At 40.0% G+C, this 17,433-nt stretch overlaps 1 protein-coding gene across 3 annotated transcripts in view; it reads right to left on the minus strand.

The window, feature by feature from the left end:
* Positions 1-5,919: 5,919 nt before the first annotated feature.
* ANXA3 (annexin A3) overlaps positions 5,920-17,433 on the minus strand; it is a 50,320-nt gene continuing 38,806 nt past the window's right edge. Inside the window, exons 10-13 of one of the 3 annotated variants that reach the window (XM_008143648.3) lie at positions 16,246-16,341; positions 12,337-12,395; positions 10,244-10,366; positions 5,920-6,314 (exon numbers count right to left, since the gene is read on the minus strand). In XM_008143648.3, the coding sequence (XP_008141870.2) occupies positions 6,255-6,314; positions 10,244-10,366; positions 12,337-12,395; positions 16,246-16,341 (338 nt within the window). In that variant the 3' untranslated portion in view covers positions 5,920-6,254. The remainder of the gene's footprint in view (positions 6,315-10,243; positions 10,367-12,336; positions 12,396-16,245; positions 16,342-17,433) is intronic. The other 2 variants (XM_054728027.1, XM_054728030.1) reach the window with 2 other exon arrangements.

Raw genomic sequence — 17,433 nt, forward strand, 5'->3', positions numbered from 1 at the left:
AAAACTATGCCAATGCAGTGACCAGTAACTACTTTTGATTGAGTTACATTCTTCATATGTTTTGTTTCATTTAATCCTCACAAGAACTCTTTAAGGTAAGAGCTGTTATTATCAGGTAAAGAGTTGAGGTGCAAAGAAGTTCAGTAGTTGTCAAATACTTACTACTATAAAATTGCTGTCATAGGTAGTGAAGCCAAGATTTAGACTCAGTTTGGCCCCAAAACCAATGTTTTAAAGACAAAGTAAAATTACAGAAATGAGAGGTTCTCAATATGGCATGAAATAGGGAAATGGAACTAGGGAAGAAGGGAAGGATACACATAAGAAAAGTCTGAATTATATTCTTTAAAAATGTCCTTCTCCCAGGTTTCAGCACAAAACACAAAATTTTTTTATATGCCCTTATAAATAGGCTAGAGAATCTCCCACTCAATATCTTCATTTGTCACTTCTGTGCTTCCTAATGACTAGACCAAACATCCCATCCTCTAGAGCGAGGTGTGCAAATCTCCTGCCTGTTGCAGTTCACCTCACAGAGTCCAGGACTCTTTCCAGCTTGCTAATTTCCTCCTCCTTCACAGTCTGCAGGGACTAAACTTAGTGAGTAAAGAGATGACTTAAATGTACTCACTTAGGCGGGTGATCTACGGAAAAGTTTTCCGTATAGGTTTCATGTAAGTGTAGATGGTGAGAAACAAAAGGGTTAAGTGAAGTGATCCATATGTTCTATTAAGAAGGATTTTATCCCAACAATAAGGTGCCTAAAAGACATCCTATGGATGGACAAAATAATGGAGATTTTTTTTCCAAACAGTTCATACTTGGCCCAGTTATTCAGAAGCAAGTCAAGTAAGTAGGTTTTAGCCTTTGGGACACAGAGTCATGAGGTCCACTTTGAACTTGACCTGCCACCTTGTGGAAATTTGAGGCAATAAAAACATGTCCCTTGAATAATAAATGGCAATAATATGACCTAAGCCAGCAATTTTCCTTTTTCATCTCATGGCACACATAAACTAAATTCTAAAATTCTGCCACACACCAAAAAACATTTTTTTTTGCCAATCTGACAAAAATAATAGGTATAATTTTGATTCATTCACAGCTATTGTGTTGGCTGTTTTCATTTTTTATTTGACAATCTAAAGGAAAAGTGGTCAGTGCCCCTGAATAAAAAAATTGCTTGTTTAAAAAATTATTGTGATACATTGGTTGAAAATCGCTGATCTAGGCCAGTGGTCGGCAAACTGCGGCTCGCGAGGCAGATGCGGCTCACAAGCCGTAATTTGCCGCTCTGTTGACTAATGAGTTTGCTGACTACTGATCTAGGCTACCATTTATTAAGGGCTTACTATATGGTATGCACTATTCTGAACACCTTTTGTCTTCAAATTTAATTATCAAAATAACTACTAGTAAGCTATTACTGTTCCAATTTTAAAGGTGAAAATAGCAAAGTAAAATAACTTGCCTAAAGTAAAATAACTTGGGGTCATGCTGCCTAGATCGGTTAAGGCCCAGGTGCTGGCACTGCCCTGTGCCTATATTGCCCCTCTCATTCTAGTATTTAAACATTTAAGTAAGTATTGTAGTTCTTTGGAAGGATCACTGACCACAACCCTTCATCTTGAGTTAGCTGTGTTCCATCAAAATCATTAGAAATATACTTTCAGTAGTTACTAGCTGGTCCAATGCGTATGATGCAAGAAGAATGAGAATAAAAAGTTTGAAGGAAGAAAGCTTTCCTTGGAGCCTTTTCTTATTATTACAATGCTGCTTTCTATATGGAGAATCATCTCAAGTGATCTTCACTTCCTTCATTCTCACCCTCCTCAGACTTACTAAGGCACAGATAGATACACACTGACCTGGATTCTAAATCCTTGGCTTTCCTGCTCTGCAACCTTGGGCTAGTAACCTAACCTTTCTGAGCCTCATTTTCATCATCTGTAAAATAGGGTAATATTAACACATATAACCATGTTTTGTTTCAATGCACTTAACAGCATAACAACTCTCAGAATAAATGACATTTAATATTTACTACAGTCTCAGCACATACTAAGTCCTCTATTCATACATACAAAAGTAATTATTCTTTAGAATGGGAACAATAATAGTTTATACCTCATGAAGTTATTTTGATAATTAGAAAACAATTTAAAGGTGTTTAGCATAGTGCATACCATACGGTAAGCCCTTAATAAATGTTAGCCTAGATCCTATTATTATCACAGTGTATTATTTAAGGAGCACAATCAACTTGGTTTATATCAACTCTAAAATTCTACATCACATTTGAATAACATTTAATACTTTTCAAGGTACCTCTAATTATTTCCTCTGCTCCTTACAACAAACAGATAAGGTCTACTACCCCATGTTACAAATCATTATTCTTAAAATTTATTGTTTACCTCTATGAAAAGGAAACTGGGCTAGAAATTTAAAGACATGTAAGATATACATTGACATTCACAATGGTTTAGGGGCTGTTGCTTTATATGACAAGATTATACAATGAATCTGAGAAAGCAAGAGATAATTGCTCCTGGCTCAGAACTTCTAAAACTCTTTAATTTCCTAAGTGAAAAGATCACTAGACTCATCTTTTGTTCTAATATTTGTTTTTTGCCAATGAGGTGACTCTGGGTGGGCTCCTGGATGCGGGCTGGTCATGGGAAAGACCAAGCCTTGATTAGAAGCTTGGAACTTTCAGCGCCATACCTCCATGCTCTTGAGAAGGGAAAAGGGCTGACAATGAAGTTAATGATCGGTCATGCCTATGTGATGAAGCTTCCATAAAAATACCAATAGTACGGGGTTCGGAGAGATTGTGGGTTGGTGAGCACATGGAGGTGCTAGGAGGGTGGCACACCTGGACAGGGCATAGAAGCTCTGTGTCTCTTCCCACATACCTTGCCTTTCACATCTCTTCCATCTGATGTTCATCTGTATCTTTACTATATCCTTTTATAATCAACTGGTAAACATAAGTAAGCATTTCCCCGAGTTCTGTGAGCGGCTCTAGCAAATTAATTGAACCTAAGGAAGGAGTTGTTACAATCTCTGACCCATAGCTAGTCAGTCGGAAGCACAGGTAACAACCTGGACTTGTAATTGGCATCTGGAGGGGGGAGGGCAGTCTTGTTAGACTGCACCCTTGACTTGTGGGATCTGATGCTATCCACAGGTAAACAGTGTCCAATTGAGTCGTTGTAGGACATCCAGCTGGTGTCAGAGCATTGCTTGTTGGTGTGGGGAACCCTTCACATTGGAAACAGGTGACCAGAACCCATTAGAGAGAATGAAACAGGTTCTTCCTCATTTTGTGTACTGACTGTAGATGAAGGCTACTTCTGTGGCTGGATTAGGGTACCAGAGCTTCAAAGAAGCACAAGGGGTATGGAGCCAGATAAAAATATGCCTTCCATACTTCTTTCAGGGCAATTCCATGGCCTCCTAGAAATTATGCCTGTGATGTACACTATGAAATGATATAGAACAGTCAAAATAACTGAAACACATGACATGCAATGATACGAATATCACTAGGAACAGAGCAGTGAATGCAACAGGCAAAATTCCCTGCATTCAAATAGCTTTATGTTCTAGGGCTGAAAAGAACAGTGGCCAGGGGTTGGAATATATGTTAAGACCAAATAGTGATTAAGAGCCTGGACACTGAAGTTGGGCTGCTTGGGCTTCAATCCTGGCCCTTCCAATGGTCAAGCTACTTGATTTCTCCCAGCCTCCATTCCTATACCTGGGAGTTAGTAAAGTTCCTTGAGGATTAGGATTTAACATATACCACACTGTTTAACATAGTGAATGATGCATACTAAGCACTCAAGTATTAGCAATGATTTGCTTGGTGAGACGCTCATTCACCAAATCACTCACGCCGAAGTGACAGGATCAAACTTGACACCTGATGATCTTGATTATCTTGTTCTATCAATTTTATCTCCTAAATATTTCTTAAGTGTGTGTGTGTGTACTTTTTTCCCTTTTGTCTCCCTTGGCATTATTTTAGTTCACACTGACATTTCTGTATTGATTATAGAACTTGCCAAGTAGGCTCCCTGCCTCTAGCTTTCTTCTATTCATTCTTCCCCCTTGGTCAAAAATTTGAGCACATAATTTCCCTGATTGAAATCCTCCTGGAATGTCCCTCCCGTGACTGCTCCCTGCTTATAAACTCTTTTTTGTTGCTGTTGTTAATCCTCACCTGAGGATATTTTTTCCAGTGACTTTTCAAGAGAGTGGAAGGGAGGTAGGGAGGGGGAGAGAGAGAAACATTTAGATCGGTTGCCTCCTGCACGCCCCGACTAGGGCCAGGGATTGAACCTGCAACCCAGGTCCGTGCCCTTTACTGGGCATCAAACCTGCAACCCTTCAGGCCACAGGCCAATGCTCTAACCACTTAGCAAGGTCAGCCAGGGCTGCTTATAACCTCTTTAGCATGGTACATGAGCCTTCATATATTGTGCTCTAAGCCTCCATCATACTAACCTTTGCGTGGAGTTGTGCACACATCATACTAGTTCATAACTCTGTGACTTTGCAAGTGCTCTTACCTATATGAGGAGCATATTCTCATTTTTTTAGCTGGTGGAATTTATAACCATCAGGGGGCTGAATTCTTCATTCCACCTCCATACTGCTTCTTTCTCTTATACAACGCCATTTCCCTGAATGCACAGTACATACTGTGTTGCATTTATCTGCTTACATGTCTCTTTCTCAGATTTTAAAGCACGTTGGCAATAGAAAATGAGTCTTAGTCCCTTTGGTGTAACCAATACTTACTTAGCATACGGTGGGTGAAGTGTTGAAAGAATGGTTGCAGTGCTGTTGTGATCATTTTGATGTTGCATGGAGATAATAATGGTAATATGCTAATTGAACACTTACCATTTCCAGGCACAGGGCGATGTGTTCACAGGCATTATCTTACTTAGTGTATTTTTTAAAATTGATTTTAGGGAGAGAGAGAAACATCGATGTGAGAGAGAAATATCAATCGGTTGTCTCCTGAACGTGCCCAGACCAGGGCTCAAACCCACAACCTGAGTAATGTGCCCTGACTGGGAATCGAACCCACCACCGTTTGGTGTATGGGACAATGCTCTAACCGAGCCACGCCGGCCAGGGCTACCTTACTTAATCTTTAAGAAACTCTATGAAAGAGACAGGCGCTATAATTATCACCACTTTACAGATGAGGAAACTTTAGGTTAGCAGGGCTTAGTTGCCAGGGTCACAGAGCTGGTACACAGTAGGGCAGGAAGTCAAAACCATGTGTGTAGGACTCTAAATCCCTACACTTTTTTCCCTTTATGCAATTCGGAAATTCCAGGACAAGAGATAACTTCTCAACCCACACCTCACTGTTTATATGTCTCACACATCTATCATTTCTATCTAGTCCAGACTAATAACTCCAACGGGAATTTTTTACCTCGGATATTTCATATTGGTCAAGATATTTCATGGTAGGTCCCTTCCAAAGATAACATGGGGGATTTTTAAAATGCATAGTTTTGCAAAATTATTTTAGAGGAAAAGGAAAGCTTATAGACTTGATTCTGCTAAAGCAGTATTTAGCATAAAATAACCCCAATTCATGCTTGCCATTCAGACAGGAAGTGGTTAGATTAATAGTTCCAGAGATGTTTTCTGATGACTAAATAACTTATTACACATTGCCACTCATGTAGCTTGATCATGACTAGAAAGGGTAGGCTGGATCACATACATCTTCATTTTTATTCCTTTTCTTAAAGATGGATGTGATTAATACGGTAATAGATAGACTGAAGCAGCAACAGCTTCTGTAACAAAAGCATGTTATAGAATATAATTAGTTGTTGGCACCAGGTACCAACAATGTCAGTAGACGCTAAAAACAGACAATTTAACAAAGGCAACAATTTTTATTACCCTGCTTTGCATTTGATATTTTAGAACTGTACAAAGATCCTCACTTCCTAAACAAATATATTTAGATAGTATTAGGAGATTCTTCACATCATTTTAAATTTTCATTAATAAACTGCTACATGATGTATGATGAGATGCTCTAAAATAATTGTGTCATTGCTGTTGTTATGGAACAATGAAAATTTGTTAGGAAAACAGGCTGCTGTTTATACTTGCTTGTACTTTTAAACATGTGAGAAAGAAGTGAGCAGATCTGTTGGAAAAGCCGATCGTGGGAGCAGACAACCTTTGCAGACGATGTGCGTGGCTCAGTCATCTCCTCCACAGAGCTTTAAGAGTGCGGTTTCGTAGTCTCCAGAAGTGTCCGACTGCAAAGCACAGGATGGAGAGAAGGACAGGTACGGCATAAATAATGAGGGGACCATAAAGGAACCAAATCTCGTAGCACTAGGGGATTCACTGGGGTGCAAGACTCATGACCTGTACCATTTAGTAAAATGCACCTGTAATTCCATCATCCATTCATACCTGAGTGTAGTTATTTTTCATCCTAGCATCTTTTTCACAATATTGTTTAAATTCTTCCTGATATAATTCAATTAAATTTCAATTTGGGTTTAATAAAATATATTTAATCAACTATGTAATGTTACATAATATTAATTTTTAAGCAAAGCTTTAAAAATTACAGGCAGTCCTCGGGTTACATCGGACTCGATGTACATTGTTTTGTGGTTACGTCGCCATTTCCCATTTATTTATAAAAAAAAAAGTTCCATCATTTCGACATATGTACATATGTGCTTTATGTTTTTTATTATTTATTTACGACAAGTAAAGGTCAGGAATTGTTATCTTTCTTTTACATTTTTTTTACTGTTTCACTTCATTACTGCTGTGTATGTGCTCCATGTGAGTGACGTAGATGCTCATGGAGGTGGGTTCCAGATCTCCAACATAACCCGAGGACCTACTGTATAGTTTTAGTAATATATATTATTTACCAAACACTTAGTAAATAATTACCAATTACTTTAACCCTTAGAAGAACTCTAAGCAGTAGGTTCATAAGTATCTCCATTTAACACATCAGTAAGATGAGAAAAAGAGAGGCTAGGAACCTTGTGCCAGATCATATAATGAGCGACAGAAGCAGAATTGAACCCCGATCTCCTGGCTCCTTAACACCATACTATACTTAAGAAAGCGAAATGAACTACATCTCCAAAGAGTATGTTTCTGATTTCCTTTCCCCTAGACTAGCCAAAAAGATCTTGATTCAGAAAACATACTATATGAGATTGAGGCTTAAAATACTAAGATGCAATGTTTACTATGCAAAGGAGGTATATATACACACACACACTAACTAAATGTTTCTGTTGGCCTGTTTTTAACAGAGGTTCTCTCTTCTCCCAACTTTGATTCCACCTTTTACCCTTTACATTTATTAATATGTCTCATTGTAGATTTAATCATTAGACCAGGCGAAACTTTCTTCCTCCCCGACAATATACAAAATGAAATTCTAGCTTCTGAATGACAGAAATGGAATCATCTGAAAGGATCTTATTCATTAGTAGTGAAAATGTAATGATATCGCCTAATAATGTACTTTCAGGTGGTAGAAATGAAGACACCTTATATAATTTTAAATTACAAACTGAACTCTTCAGCAATGAATTTTTATTTTCTATCAAGATACCCATAGTTTAAATGTTTCCTAACACAATCAGCCTCAATTACCCAGACCACTGCGGGAGGGAGAGCCAAGGCTTAATTTAATTTTCTGGTTTGCTGAGGGTGAACCAAGAGCCCTCTTTATGTTTCAATCTTGTTACTGACAATCTTTATAAAAGTTATGCGTCTACTTTTCTGCCTTAGTAAGAACAATATGGTTAACGTTATTGAATCTTCCTCTGTTGATTGAAATGATTGTAATGTGTCAGGATCGATTCAAATTGCATTGAGTGTGAGCAGCTGATAAAATCTGTGCTAAGCCCCAGGCACAGTCTGAGAGTTGCCTTTTTGAGTAAGTTTCCAATTTCAACTTAGGCATGCATCTCTTTCTGCAAAGGTTTAGTAAAAAGCAAAAGCTCTGGCTGAAACAAAAAAAAAACAGGGTGTGGGGGGTTTTGATTTATGACTCCAGTTGACTGAGTGATGTTCATTCATGCATCCACCGTAACACCATTTGTGGAGCCTGAGGCCAGAAAGTTCTCAGGATGGCTGCCCGAAGGCCCAAGCCAACAGGTGGTCAAGGGAAGCTTTGCTGGGCAGGGCCACTTCAAAGGCTGGGCCATGGGCTTCAGCTGTTCCTGGTGACATAGGAATGCGGACAGAATGGAGGAGTCCTTGGTGGGCAACTGGATGTGTCTCCTGCATAGCATGGGACTCCAGCCTCGAAGAGAGGCTTGAGGGAGGTTGGTTCCAGGATCAGAATCCACAGGGTTCATAAAACGATCCTATAGCTGGGCCCCAGATGTCTGAACAGCTCAGACTCCACACCCGACTCTGGACCACCGGGACTCAGAGCAAACATGTCCTTCTCTCAGACTAGGTTTGTCCTCTGGGTGTCACCTCCAAGCTCGGGCCTCAGTGACTCTACACTGATTGAGATCCATTTGTCTTCATGTCTGGGCTAATGATTGCCAAAGCTGATTTTTCCAGACAGCTGTTAGGTGGAGGAGGCTGAGGCATAGAGAGACCTGGAGGACGTCTGTGAAGCCAGCCCTGGGCTCCATCTTTGCACCTAGCCAGTGACCCTGGAGGCTGGGACAATGTGATGGCTTGTTCTTCAACCTGGGCTCCCATTTTGTTCAGGAACCCAGCGTGGACCACCCCTCTCTACCACTCATGCCTGAGTGCCATCTTGGAGGCTGACATAGAGAACAATCTTCAATGGGGGCTAGCCCCTTCGTTCATCGTTTCCAAGTTGTCATATTCTTATGGGACTGTGGCTTTACCATAGCTCCATGTATGGAAGCCTCTTACACAATTTTTGCAGGTCTCACTTCCTTATAATTTATCATTTATTTGGGGTTTGTCTACATATATAATATCAACTAAGATCTGAGGACAATGAAAACTGGTTTCATTCTTTAAAACTAAAAGGAAGTTGTGTAACATATTTTAGGATTCTCATCCAGAACGATAGACTGTAAGGAATTACTTTTATTTTTTAAATCAAGAAACTATGAAACATTGATGAATTCTATTTAGTGCCAAACAGTATGAAAAAACAACTTCAGCCATGTCAATAGAAAAACAACAAACTGGGGGAAATATTTATAATTCATAGACAAAGACATTCATCAATCTAACATACATGAAAAGAGATCTTAGAAATTGACACCCCCTCAAAAAATTAAAACCCAAATTTCAATAGAATAATGGGCAAGTAACATAAAAAATTTACCAGAAGGGAAATGCAAATGGCATTTAAAACATAAAAACATGTTCGGCTTTCTTCATATTAAGAAAAAGATATACTAATACTACACTGAGATGCAATTTCTCACCTATCAGATTTTACAAACCCAAAGCTTGAAAACACCCTGTGTGCCAAAGCTGTCGAGAAACAAGGACTCATATATTCTTCATGGAAGTACAGATGGAAGTCAACTGGTAATATTTACCAAAATTACAAATATATTCACATCTGTCTCAGCAATCCTACACACTTCTGAGAATTTATCTCAAGAAAAAACTGCTCAAATTTATCCCACAGATACACTTGTACCTTAGGAAACTATGTATGCATATGGCAGCATTGTTCGCATTAGCAAGAAACTGGAAACATCTGTTGATGTGGTGGGTATAAATAAACAAATAATAGAATGATACACAGCTATTTAAAAGACTGAGAAAGCTTCTGATATATTGCAATGAAAAGAACTCCAAGGTGCAGAACCATGCTATCTTTTGTGTGAAACAGAGGGGAAATTTAAAATATGTAGTTTTCTTTCCTGTCGTTTTCATAAAGAAACACTAAAATAAATAAAAACAGTGCAATATGAAAATAGGTAAACAATTTGCATATGCAATTCAAAGAAGAAGAAAAATTAGTGGCCACTAAACAGGAAAAATAAAAAGTGGGTATCTATCATGTGGCTGAGATTCTAGAGCTGAAAACAGTCTCTATGTTTAAGGGCTGTTTTGCGACCACTACACATTGACACACTGACAAAGAGAGAGAAGTCTCAGTCACACATCTCCATGTTCTAAGGATTGTAAGGGAAAGAGAATAGGGGGAGAAAGGCAAAATGTGTTTTGCTATTTTTAAGAAGAGACTTACTTTAATTGCTGAATATAGAGAATAGCCACAACGCTTCTTAAACTCTGCTCGAATGTCCAAAAGGTCAATTTCTGATCTGGAAACCATTATTCGGTTCAGAGTAAACTCATCAGTTCCAGCACCCTGTTAAGAGATGGACATCCACGGCACAAATCAGCCACTAAACAGCGTATAAATCTATATTTATGAGAAATAGATAACGGTGCACAAAATAGTCCACCGTGGTGACTCTCCTTCCCTCGTTTAACATCAAACCTCATTATTCATTTGTTTAAGAAATATTTATCGACAGCTTACTTTGTGCCAGTACCATGCCTCATGCTGAAAACAGAGATGGGACACTTCCAATTTTGCAAAGGATACAGGTAGGAAAACAGGCCATATAATATAATGTGACATATAAGAAATATTGGGTACTACAGGCACACATATGAGGGGAGCCTAAAATAGATTAAGGATTAGAAAAGGTCTGTCTGAGAAAGTGGTAATTAAGCTGAGGCCTAAATAACCCGACAGGAGAAAGGGTGGGGTTCCCAGAAAGAGGAAAAAAGACATTCCAATGGAGAAAACAGCAGGTGTGAAGGGTTAGGGCAAGAAAGAATGCCACACTCAAGGACACATAAATAATGAAGAGGAATAGCAAGAGAGGTGTCTGGAAAGGCAGGACCTTATAAGCCACGACATGAAGTTCTGACTTTATCCCAAGAGTGAGGAACTATTGCAGTCTTTTCAACAGGAGAGCTCCGAGATCAGAGCAGAGTTGCGCTTTCCGAAGATCTCTCTCTGGCAGCAGTATGAGGAATGGAGTGCGGGGCAGGAGGAGGATGAAGAGAACAGAATGAGACCAGCAGCTTTGGCACTAACATACAAAAGAGAAGTTGATGGCCTGACCTAGAAAAATGGCGGTGCGATGGAGAAAATGGGTCTATTTAAGAGATGCTTATAAAGGCAGATGACAAAACGGGGTGTATCATTTGTACAGAATGAAGGAGAGGGAGACTCGTAAAATTCCCGAGCAGTTATATTGACACAATTCATTTATTCATTTATTCAATAAATGCATATTGAGTGTGTCCTGTGTGCCAGGCATTGTTTCATGCACTGCGCATATGATAGTGAACAACACAGACCGTACCTCTCCTCATGGAGTTAACATTCTAATGAATGGAGACGGTCAGTAGAGAAAATTAACCAAGTGTTTAAATAAATACTAATGAGAACTATGGAACGGAGTGTCACTAAAAGGGAGACAAATTGACCTGAGTAGTCAGGGAAGACCTTTCTCAGGAGGTGACGTTTGAGCAGAGACCTGACAGGTGAGAAGGAGCCAACCACAGGTAGACCTGGAGGAGGTACCTTTCAGGCAGAGAGGACAACAAGTGCACAGACTCTGACGTGGGAAGAGACGTGGCACAGTCAAGGAACAGAAAGGCTGAAGAGGCTGAGGCACAGAGAACAAGGATGGGAGGAGTGGCATGACTTCAGGAGCTGGGCAAGGGCAGGTCCTCTGGGGATTTCCACTGAGATGACTGAACGCAGGAAGGGGAGCGGAACTGGGGTGGAGGGGAGGTGAAGTGAGGGACATGAGGTGTTCACTTTGGACATAACTCAGAAGGTGCACATGGACTTTCATAGGAAATGTCCAGTAAGGGAAGTGGAGCAAGCGTCTTCCATGTGCCAGGTCCAGTGCTAGGGTCTGAAGATATAAAAGAGGAAAACAAACTCCTCTGCTCACAGAGCTCACCTTCTGGCAGGGGCAATAGACAAGGCAGCATAGGGTCTCTCTGCCCTGAAAGGCTGCTGACTCAGTTTGGTCTATTTTAAGTAAGGCGGCTTGAGAGGCCACTGGACCTAAGGGGTAAGGTTTGAGGCATACAGTTCTAAAACAGGTTCTTTTGCCTGTGAACTGGGGAGGTAATTTACATTTTACTGTACCAACCACTCTAATGATTAGGACACTCATGATCAATCCATGGCACGGATTAGCTACAAAAGAGAGCTCATCAAAGTGAATGGAATTCCATCAATAATGGCAATGTTTTTACATTTTCCGTGAGGGAAGCTAAGAACATGTATGAAATTCCCAGACCAACCTTCAAAGCTCGATGCAGTCTTTCAGCTAAAAAGGCAGGAATGTTCCTTGCACAATGAACTGTAGAAAAAATAAAGTATCTTCATTGTCATTTAATTGAAATTGAGTTAATATACAGTAAAATGTTTTTAAAAACGATTCATACCCAGGGTGGGGAAAGGAGACATGTGTAATACTATATGTAATACTTTAGACAATAAAGAATTAAAACAAACAAACAAACAAAAAACAACGATTCATACCCATTTTACTCCCTCCCCACTACTGGCTTTTATTTAGAATGAAAGAATGAATACTTAACCTAGATTCCAAAGCCTTGTAACATTATATTTGCACAGAACGTTAGCAGAAGTGATCTTTAGCCGTGGGGAAAATAAAGTTACCTGCCAAAGAAACTCCCACAGCACAGGACTCATCTCCAGATCTCAGACACACCAACACCTTCGCTTCCACTGATAACTCCCCAGGGTGGGCCACTGCTCCATTTCTAACAGCTCTGACTACTGATGAATAACTTGGGTCTAAAGACTGCAGAGATGTTGCCCAAATAACTCATTAGGTAAGAAGAGGCGCTGGAGCACATTTTGAAACCAGTGTTTCAAATGGAAAGATTTTCTCTTAAGTGGCTGTATCTAAATTCAGTTACTAAAAAATACCGCAATCTTTTAATTCCTTATTTTGAAATAACAGGTAAAGCAGAAGTAAAACAAAACAAAAAGAAATTGGCAAAAACATGAGCAAATTAAGTATAGTTTAAATGAAGTGAAAATCATCAGGAATAGAAAAGTCTGTAGAGAGAACATCTATTTATTGCAACACGAGTACTTTTATAGCCTCAAATGTGATCTGCAGTTGGAATCTGATGAAAGTGAATAAATTTTATAATGAATTTTAGAGGTCAGAACAAGGATAAGTAGCTTTCTCACAGTGCCTTACTGGCTCTCTTAAGGAACCGAAAAGGCCTTCAGTGTAATTGACTTAGGGAAATGGGGGGTGGGAGTCGGGGGGGAGGAGAGGATGTATTAGACACTCAAACGTGGAATCTGGGACAAATATGAAAACAGTGTTAGATGTGAAGTTTTCTGAGAATAAACCAGGATTTGGATCAGTTGTACCTTTTTTTTTTCTGAAATTCATATTAAGCAAGCCTTAATACTTTGATTAAAAGTTGTTATGCCCACTTTTATCCTAATAAGCTTTTCAGTCATCTCCCTCTCCCTAAACTAAATCCTTATAGAATACTTCCCCCTGCCCTCATAACCCTTTAGCTTTTCTTCTGCTTTATGTTTTTAACCACCAGGTTTATCCTTCATGCCCTAAAATGTTGGGAAGTGGTGTTAGACATAGTGATAGAAAGTTTGCTTTAGCACCCGACATTGAAAGTAGGAAAACTCAGGGAAACCTCTGACATGCAGGGAGTCCACTGAAATGAACTGCAATGACCAAGAGGCCACAGTTGCCCATTTCTCACCTTCTGTGATGTCTTGACCAAACTTCAGTCAGTCCTTTCTCCTCCCCTAGGCCCCTGAACTCTGGCTGCCCCTCACCCGAGCAAGCACTAAAACATGAAACATACCTTCCTACCAGCTTGTCCCGAGAGTGAGGTGACAGAGCCAAACACATCTCCTGTCAAACCCCAACGATCATGCTCCCTGGCTTATCCAACTCCCACGCCAAAGAGAAGCCTTTTCTGTTTGATTCTGAGACTCCTGCACGTGTCTGAGATGAAAGCGTTCTCCCTATTGGGAGAGTCTTTTTGAGTAGAGCCTCCCCTATCTAGTCCAGATTTGACAACTAGAAATGTTCTATTATGCCTTTCTAAGGTGATACAGCTCAGGTGGGTTTTCATATTAAACACTATGTGTTGACATACTGTATTAGACTCCTTATGCATGAAATATTTAGAATAGGCAGATCTATCAACATCGGAAGTATGGGCTACTAGGGGCTGAGGGGTGATTGCTAGTGGGTACAGGGTTTCTGTGGGGGCTGATGAAAATATCCTAAATTTAGATTTGGCAATGGTTGCACAACTCTGTAAATATATTAAAAAGCACTAAAATGCATACTTTGAATGGGTGAATTTTATGGTGAGTTACAGCTCAGTAAAGATGAGAAAAACGGCGGTGTATTCCAATGGTAAACAAATAGAAAATGAGTGTGACTTATCTTGAACTTTGAATTAGTCGAATTATAAGGCCTTTCTTTTACTTGATAAAATAATATACATTATAGCCTAAATTTAGTGTATCATTCAATATATATTTCCAAGAATGCTTTTTAGCTCAATGAGTAAGAATTCACACATCTCAATAAAGTTTTTCAAATATGATAGCAGGTAGCAAAATTGATGTAAAGAGCAACAATGTGAAATGGAAAAAAATAAACTGGCTACATCATTGCATCCGAACTGATTATGGAGACAGCTCTATTCCATTTTTTAAAATTGAAAACGAAGCTTTTTCTATGTTGGCCTATCTTTTAGCAATTCAGAGTCAACAGCATCTTCCCTCCCTCCCTCCCTCCCTCCCTCCCTCCCTCACTCCCTCCCTCCCTCCCTCCCTTCCTTCCTCCCTCCCTCCCTTCCTTCCTTCCTTCCTTCCTTCCTTCCTTCCTTCCTTCCTTCCTTCCTTCCTTCCTTCCTTCCTTCATTTTTTTATAAGCATTTGGATAAAGAGCCCTGTTCTGGCACTGAAGAAAGGATTAGAAGTCAAGCAAAATGACATATGTGGAAGAAGCCCTGAGAATGGTCTGGAACTTCGTGAGTGGTTGCTACCTGGTGTCTTTTCTGTAATTTGCTTTAAAATACTTCAGCACAGACCGTGTGATGTGTGTGTGTTTCAGCCTCTCTTTACACACCGAGTGGCTGGTTCTCCCCACAGAACGCGGAGCCTGACCACTGGGTGACCTGGGAAGGAACTGAACTTCTGTGTGCCTCAAGGTTACCATCTCGACCACCCCTAACCCAGGGGATTGTTATAAGGCTTAAATATGTCGATATGTGTAAAGAGTTTAGCGCAGCGCTGAGCACGTGGTAAGTGCCAGATGCGTATTTATTGAAAAATACAACTTGAGGAACCCTCCATGGGAGCTTACCTCCAGACACGGTAATTAGCATCTGAAGATGAATCAGAGGCTCACCCCAGGGGAGGGCCCCTTCAGACATCAGCTATCCTGATCTCACCAGAGGAGCTATTCATTATCATGTGGATGACAGAAATGCATTTTCATACAGGTACTCCTGCCCTGGAATTAATGGAGAAGAAGCCGCAGCAAGCCCAGTCACCACCCTAAATTAGAGTGGTTTAGGATTCCCAACAATCCTGGGTGTGTGCAAGCACGTGACAGATTCTCTTGCCTGACTCTGACCAGATGGGTCACTGAATCCTGTCTTTGGATCGTCTCTCATTCTCTGACCGCACCTTCCTTGCCTCACTGAGCGGCAGATCACCTTATAGAACAGCGTCTCTGTCTGCTTGTTTATCCACGTGTCTTTCTGCCACACTCCCTGCTAGCACGGCCGAGGGGGAGGAGACCGCTACTTCCCACCTGAGCTCAGCTAGCCACTGACATCTTCCAATGACCCAAAATGGTAAATTACCAAATTGGCTCACGTCTCCGCTTTCAACAAAGCTCAATAAAAATGCCAATAGAAATGCAATATTTTTTATCTCTCAAGGAGTTTCCAATCCAAATGTGGTGACAAGCCAAATACGAAGTTAAAAGCAAAGTAAGGTGCAAAAAAATTACTTTTTCATACATTCCTTTATCAACATCTGTTGAGCATGTTGTTAAGTGGATGCTGTGGGAGCCTAAAGAGGGATCAGTCAGGGTTCTTACAAGGAGCTAACCCCGATGTTGTTTACATCAAGTGCAACGTAACTCAGTTTGGAAGCACTCAAGAGCTTACCTATGGCCAGCAGGAGGTCTTCAAAATGTCCAGATAATTCTCCTTTTATGCTGTCCTCAATGTCCTTCTGGCTAATATTTCTGTATTCATCAAATGCTAGAAAGCAGTACCACAAAAACAGTGAAAGCATCCCACTTGACCACACATGAATATATTCCAGTGTTTTAGTTGATATGCAGCAAATCAAGTTGTTAAGTGGTGAGCTCAAAAACCCCTTCTTTAAATCATCAAAATTTGAACATGGAAGTTTTTGTTTTTCATGTCTTAATAATAAAAAAAAAAAAAAACACAAAAAACAACAACAAAAAACTACAATAAAACCTGAACTTCATAGGCCATTTTCTTCAATGATCTTCCTCTCTCTCTCTCCTCTCCCTCTCCCCAGGGTTAGCATTTAAAATAGCCTAATTGGTTAAACAATATGTCTAGTAGGTGGGCTGTGTTTAAATTATAGCAGCACCTGGGTAATTAATCAAATATGTTTTATCTGCCAACACAGTCTTCAATATGAAGATTTCTTATTGCTGAGCAGATCATTCCCTCAGGGGCATGGCCTACTTCACATGTGCCTGAAGGCATTCCAATTTCTTGATCAGTTTTTGCCCCAAAGCAAAAACTGTACACACATCACCAAGTATATGGACATATTTTGCAAGTCAAGTAATTTTTTCCAAGTAAATTTTGGGGAAAAAAAGAAAGAAATTTTGGAGAGAGATCTAGGATTGCTTGGTTTTTGTTTTTAAAATAAAGATGTTGGCTCCTCCCTGGCCCAGGCCCTGGTCAGGTCACACGCAAGAGGCAACCAATCGATGTGTTTTTCTCATGTCAATATTTCGCTCTGTCTTTCCCTTTTCTACTCTCTCTAAAAACCAATGGAAAAATATCCTCGAGTGAGGATTAAATAAATAAAATAAAGATGTTAATAAAGCAACCATGATATACAATTACCATTATTTTATAAATGAAATTCTAAAGCCAAACTTAAGGAAGGGCAACTTCAGAATTAAAAAATCCTGGTACTATCTTTGTATTTTCTCATTTCCCCATGACTCAGCAGAAGCCTGGTCATGCACTGTGACGGTCACTGTTCTCTTGACCTGCACCTGGAAGCCACAGTAGGCGCTCACAGGACATGAGCTTCTCGGCTTCCAGGTGCTGTTGCTTCCAGAATGGCTCAGGGAGATGCAC

Source organism: Eptesicus fuscus, chromosome 2 (assembly GCF_027574615.1).
Source record: "Eptesicus fuscus isolate TK198812 chromosome 2, DD_ASM_mEF_20220401, whole genome shotgun sequence".
NCBI classification, from domain to species: Eukaryota; Metazoa; Chordata; class Mammalia; order Chiroptera; family Vespertilionidae; genus Eptesicus; species Eptesicus fuscus.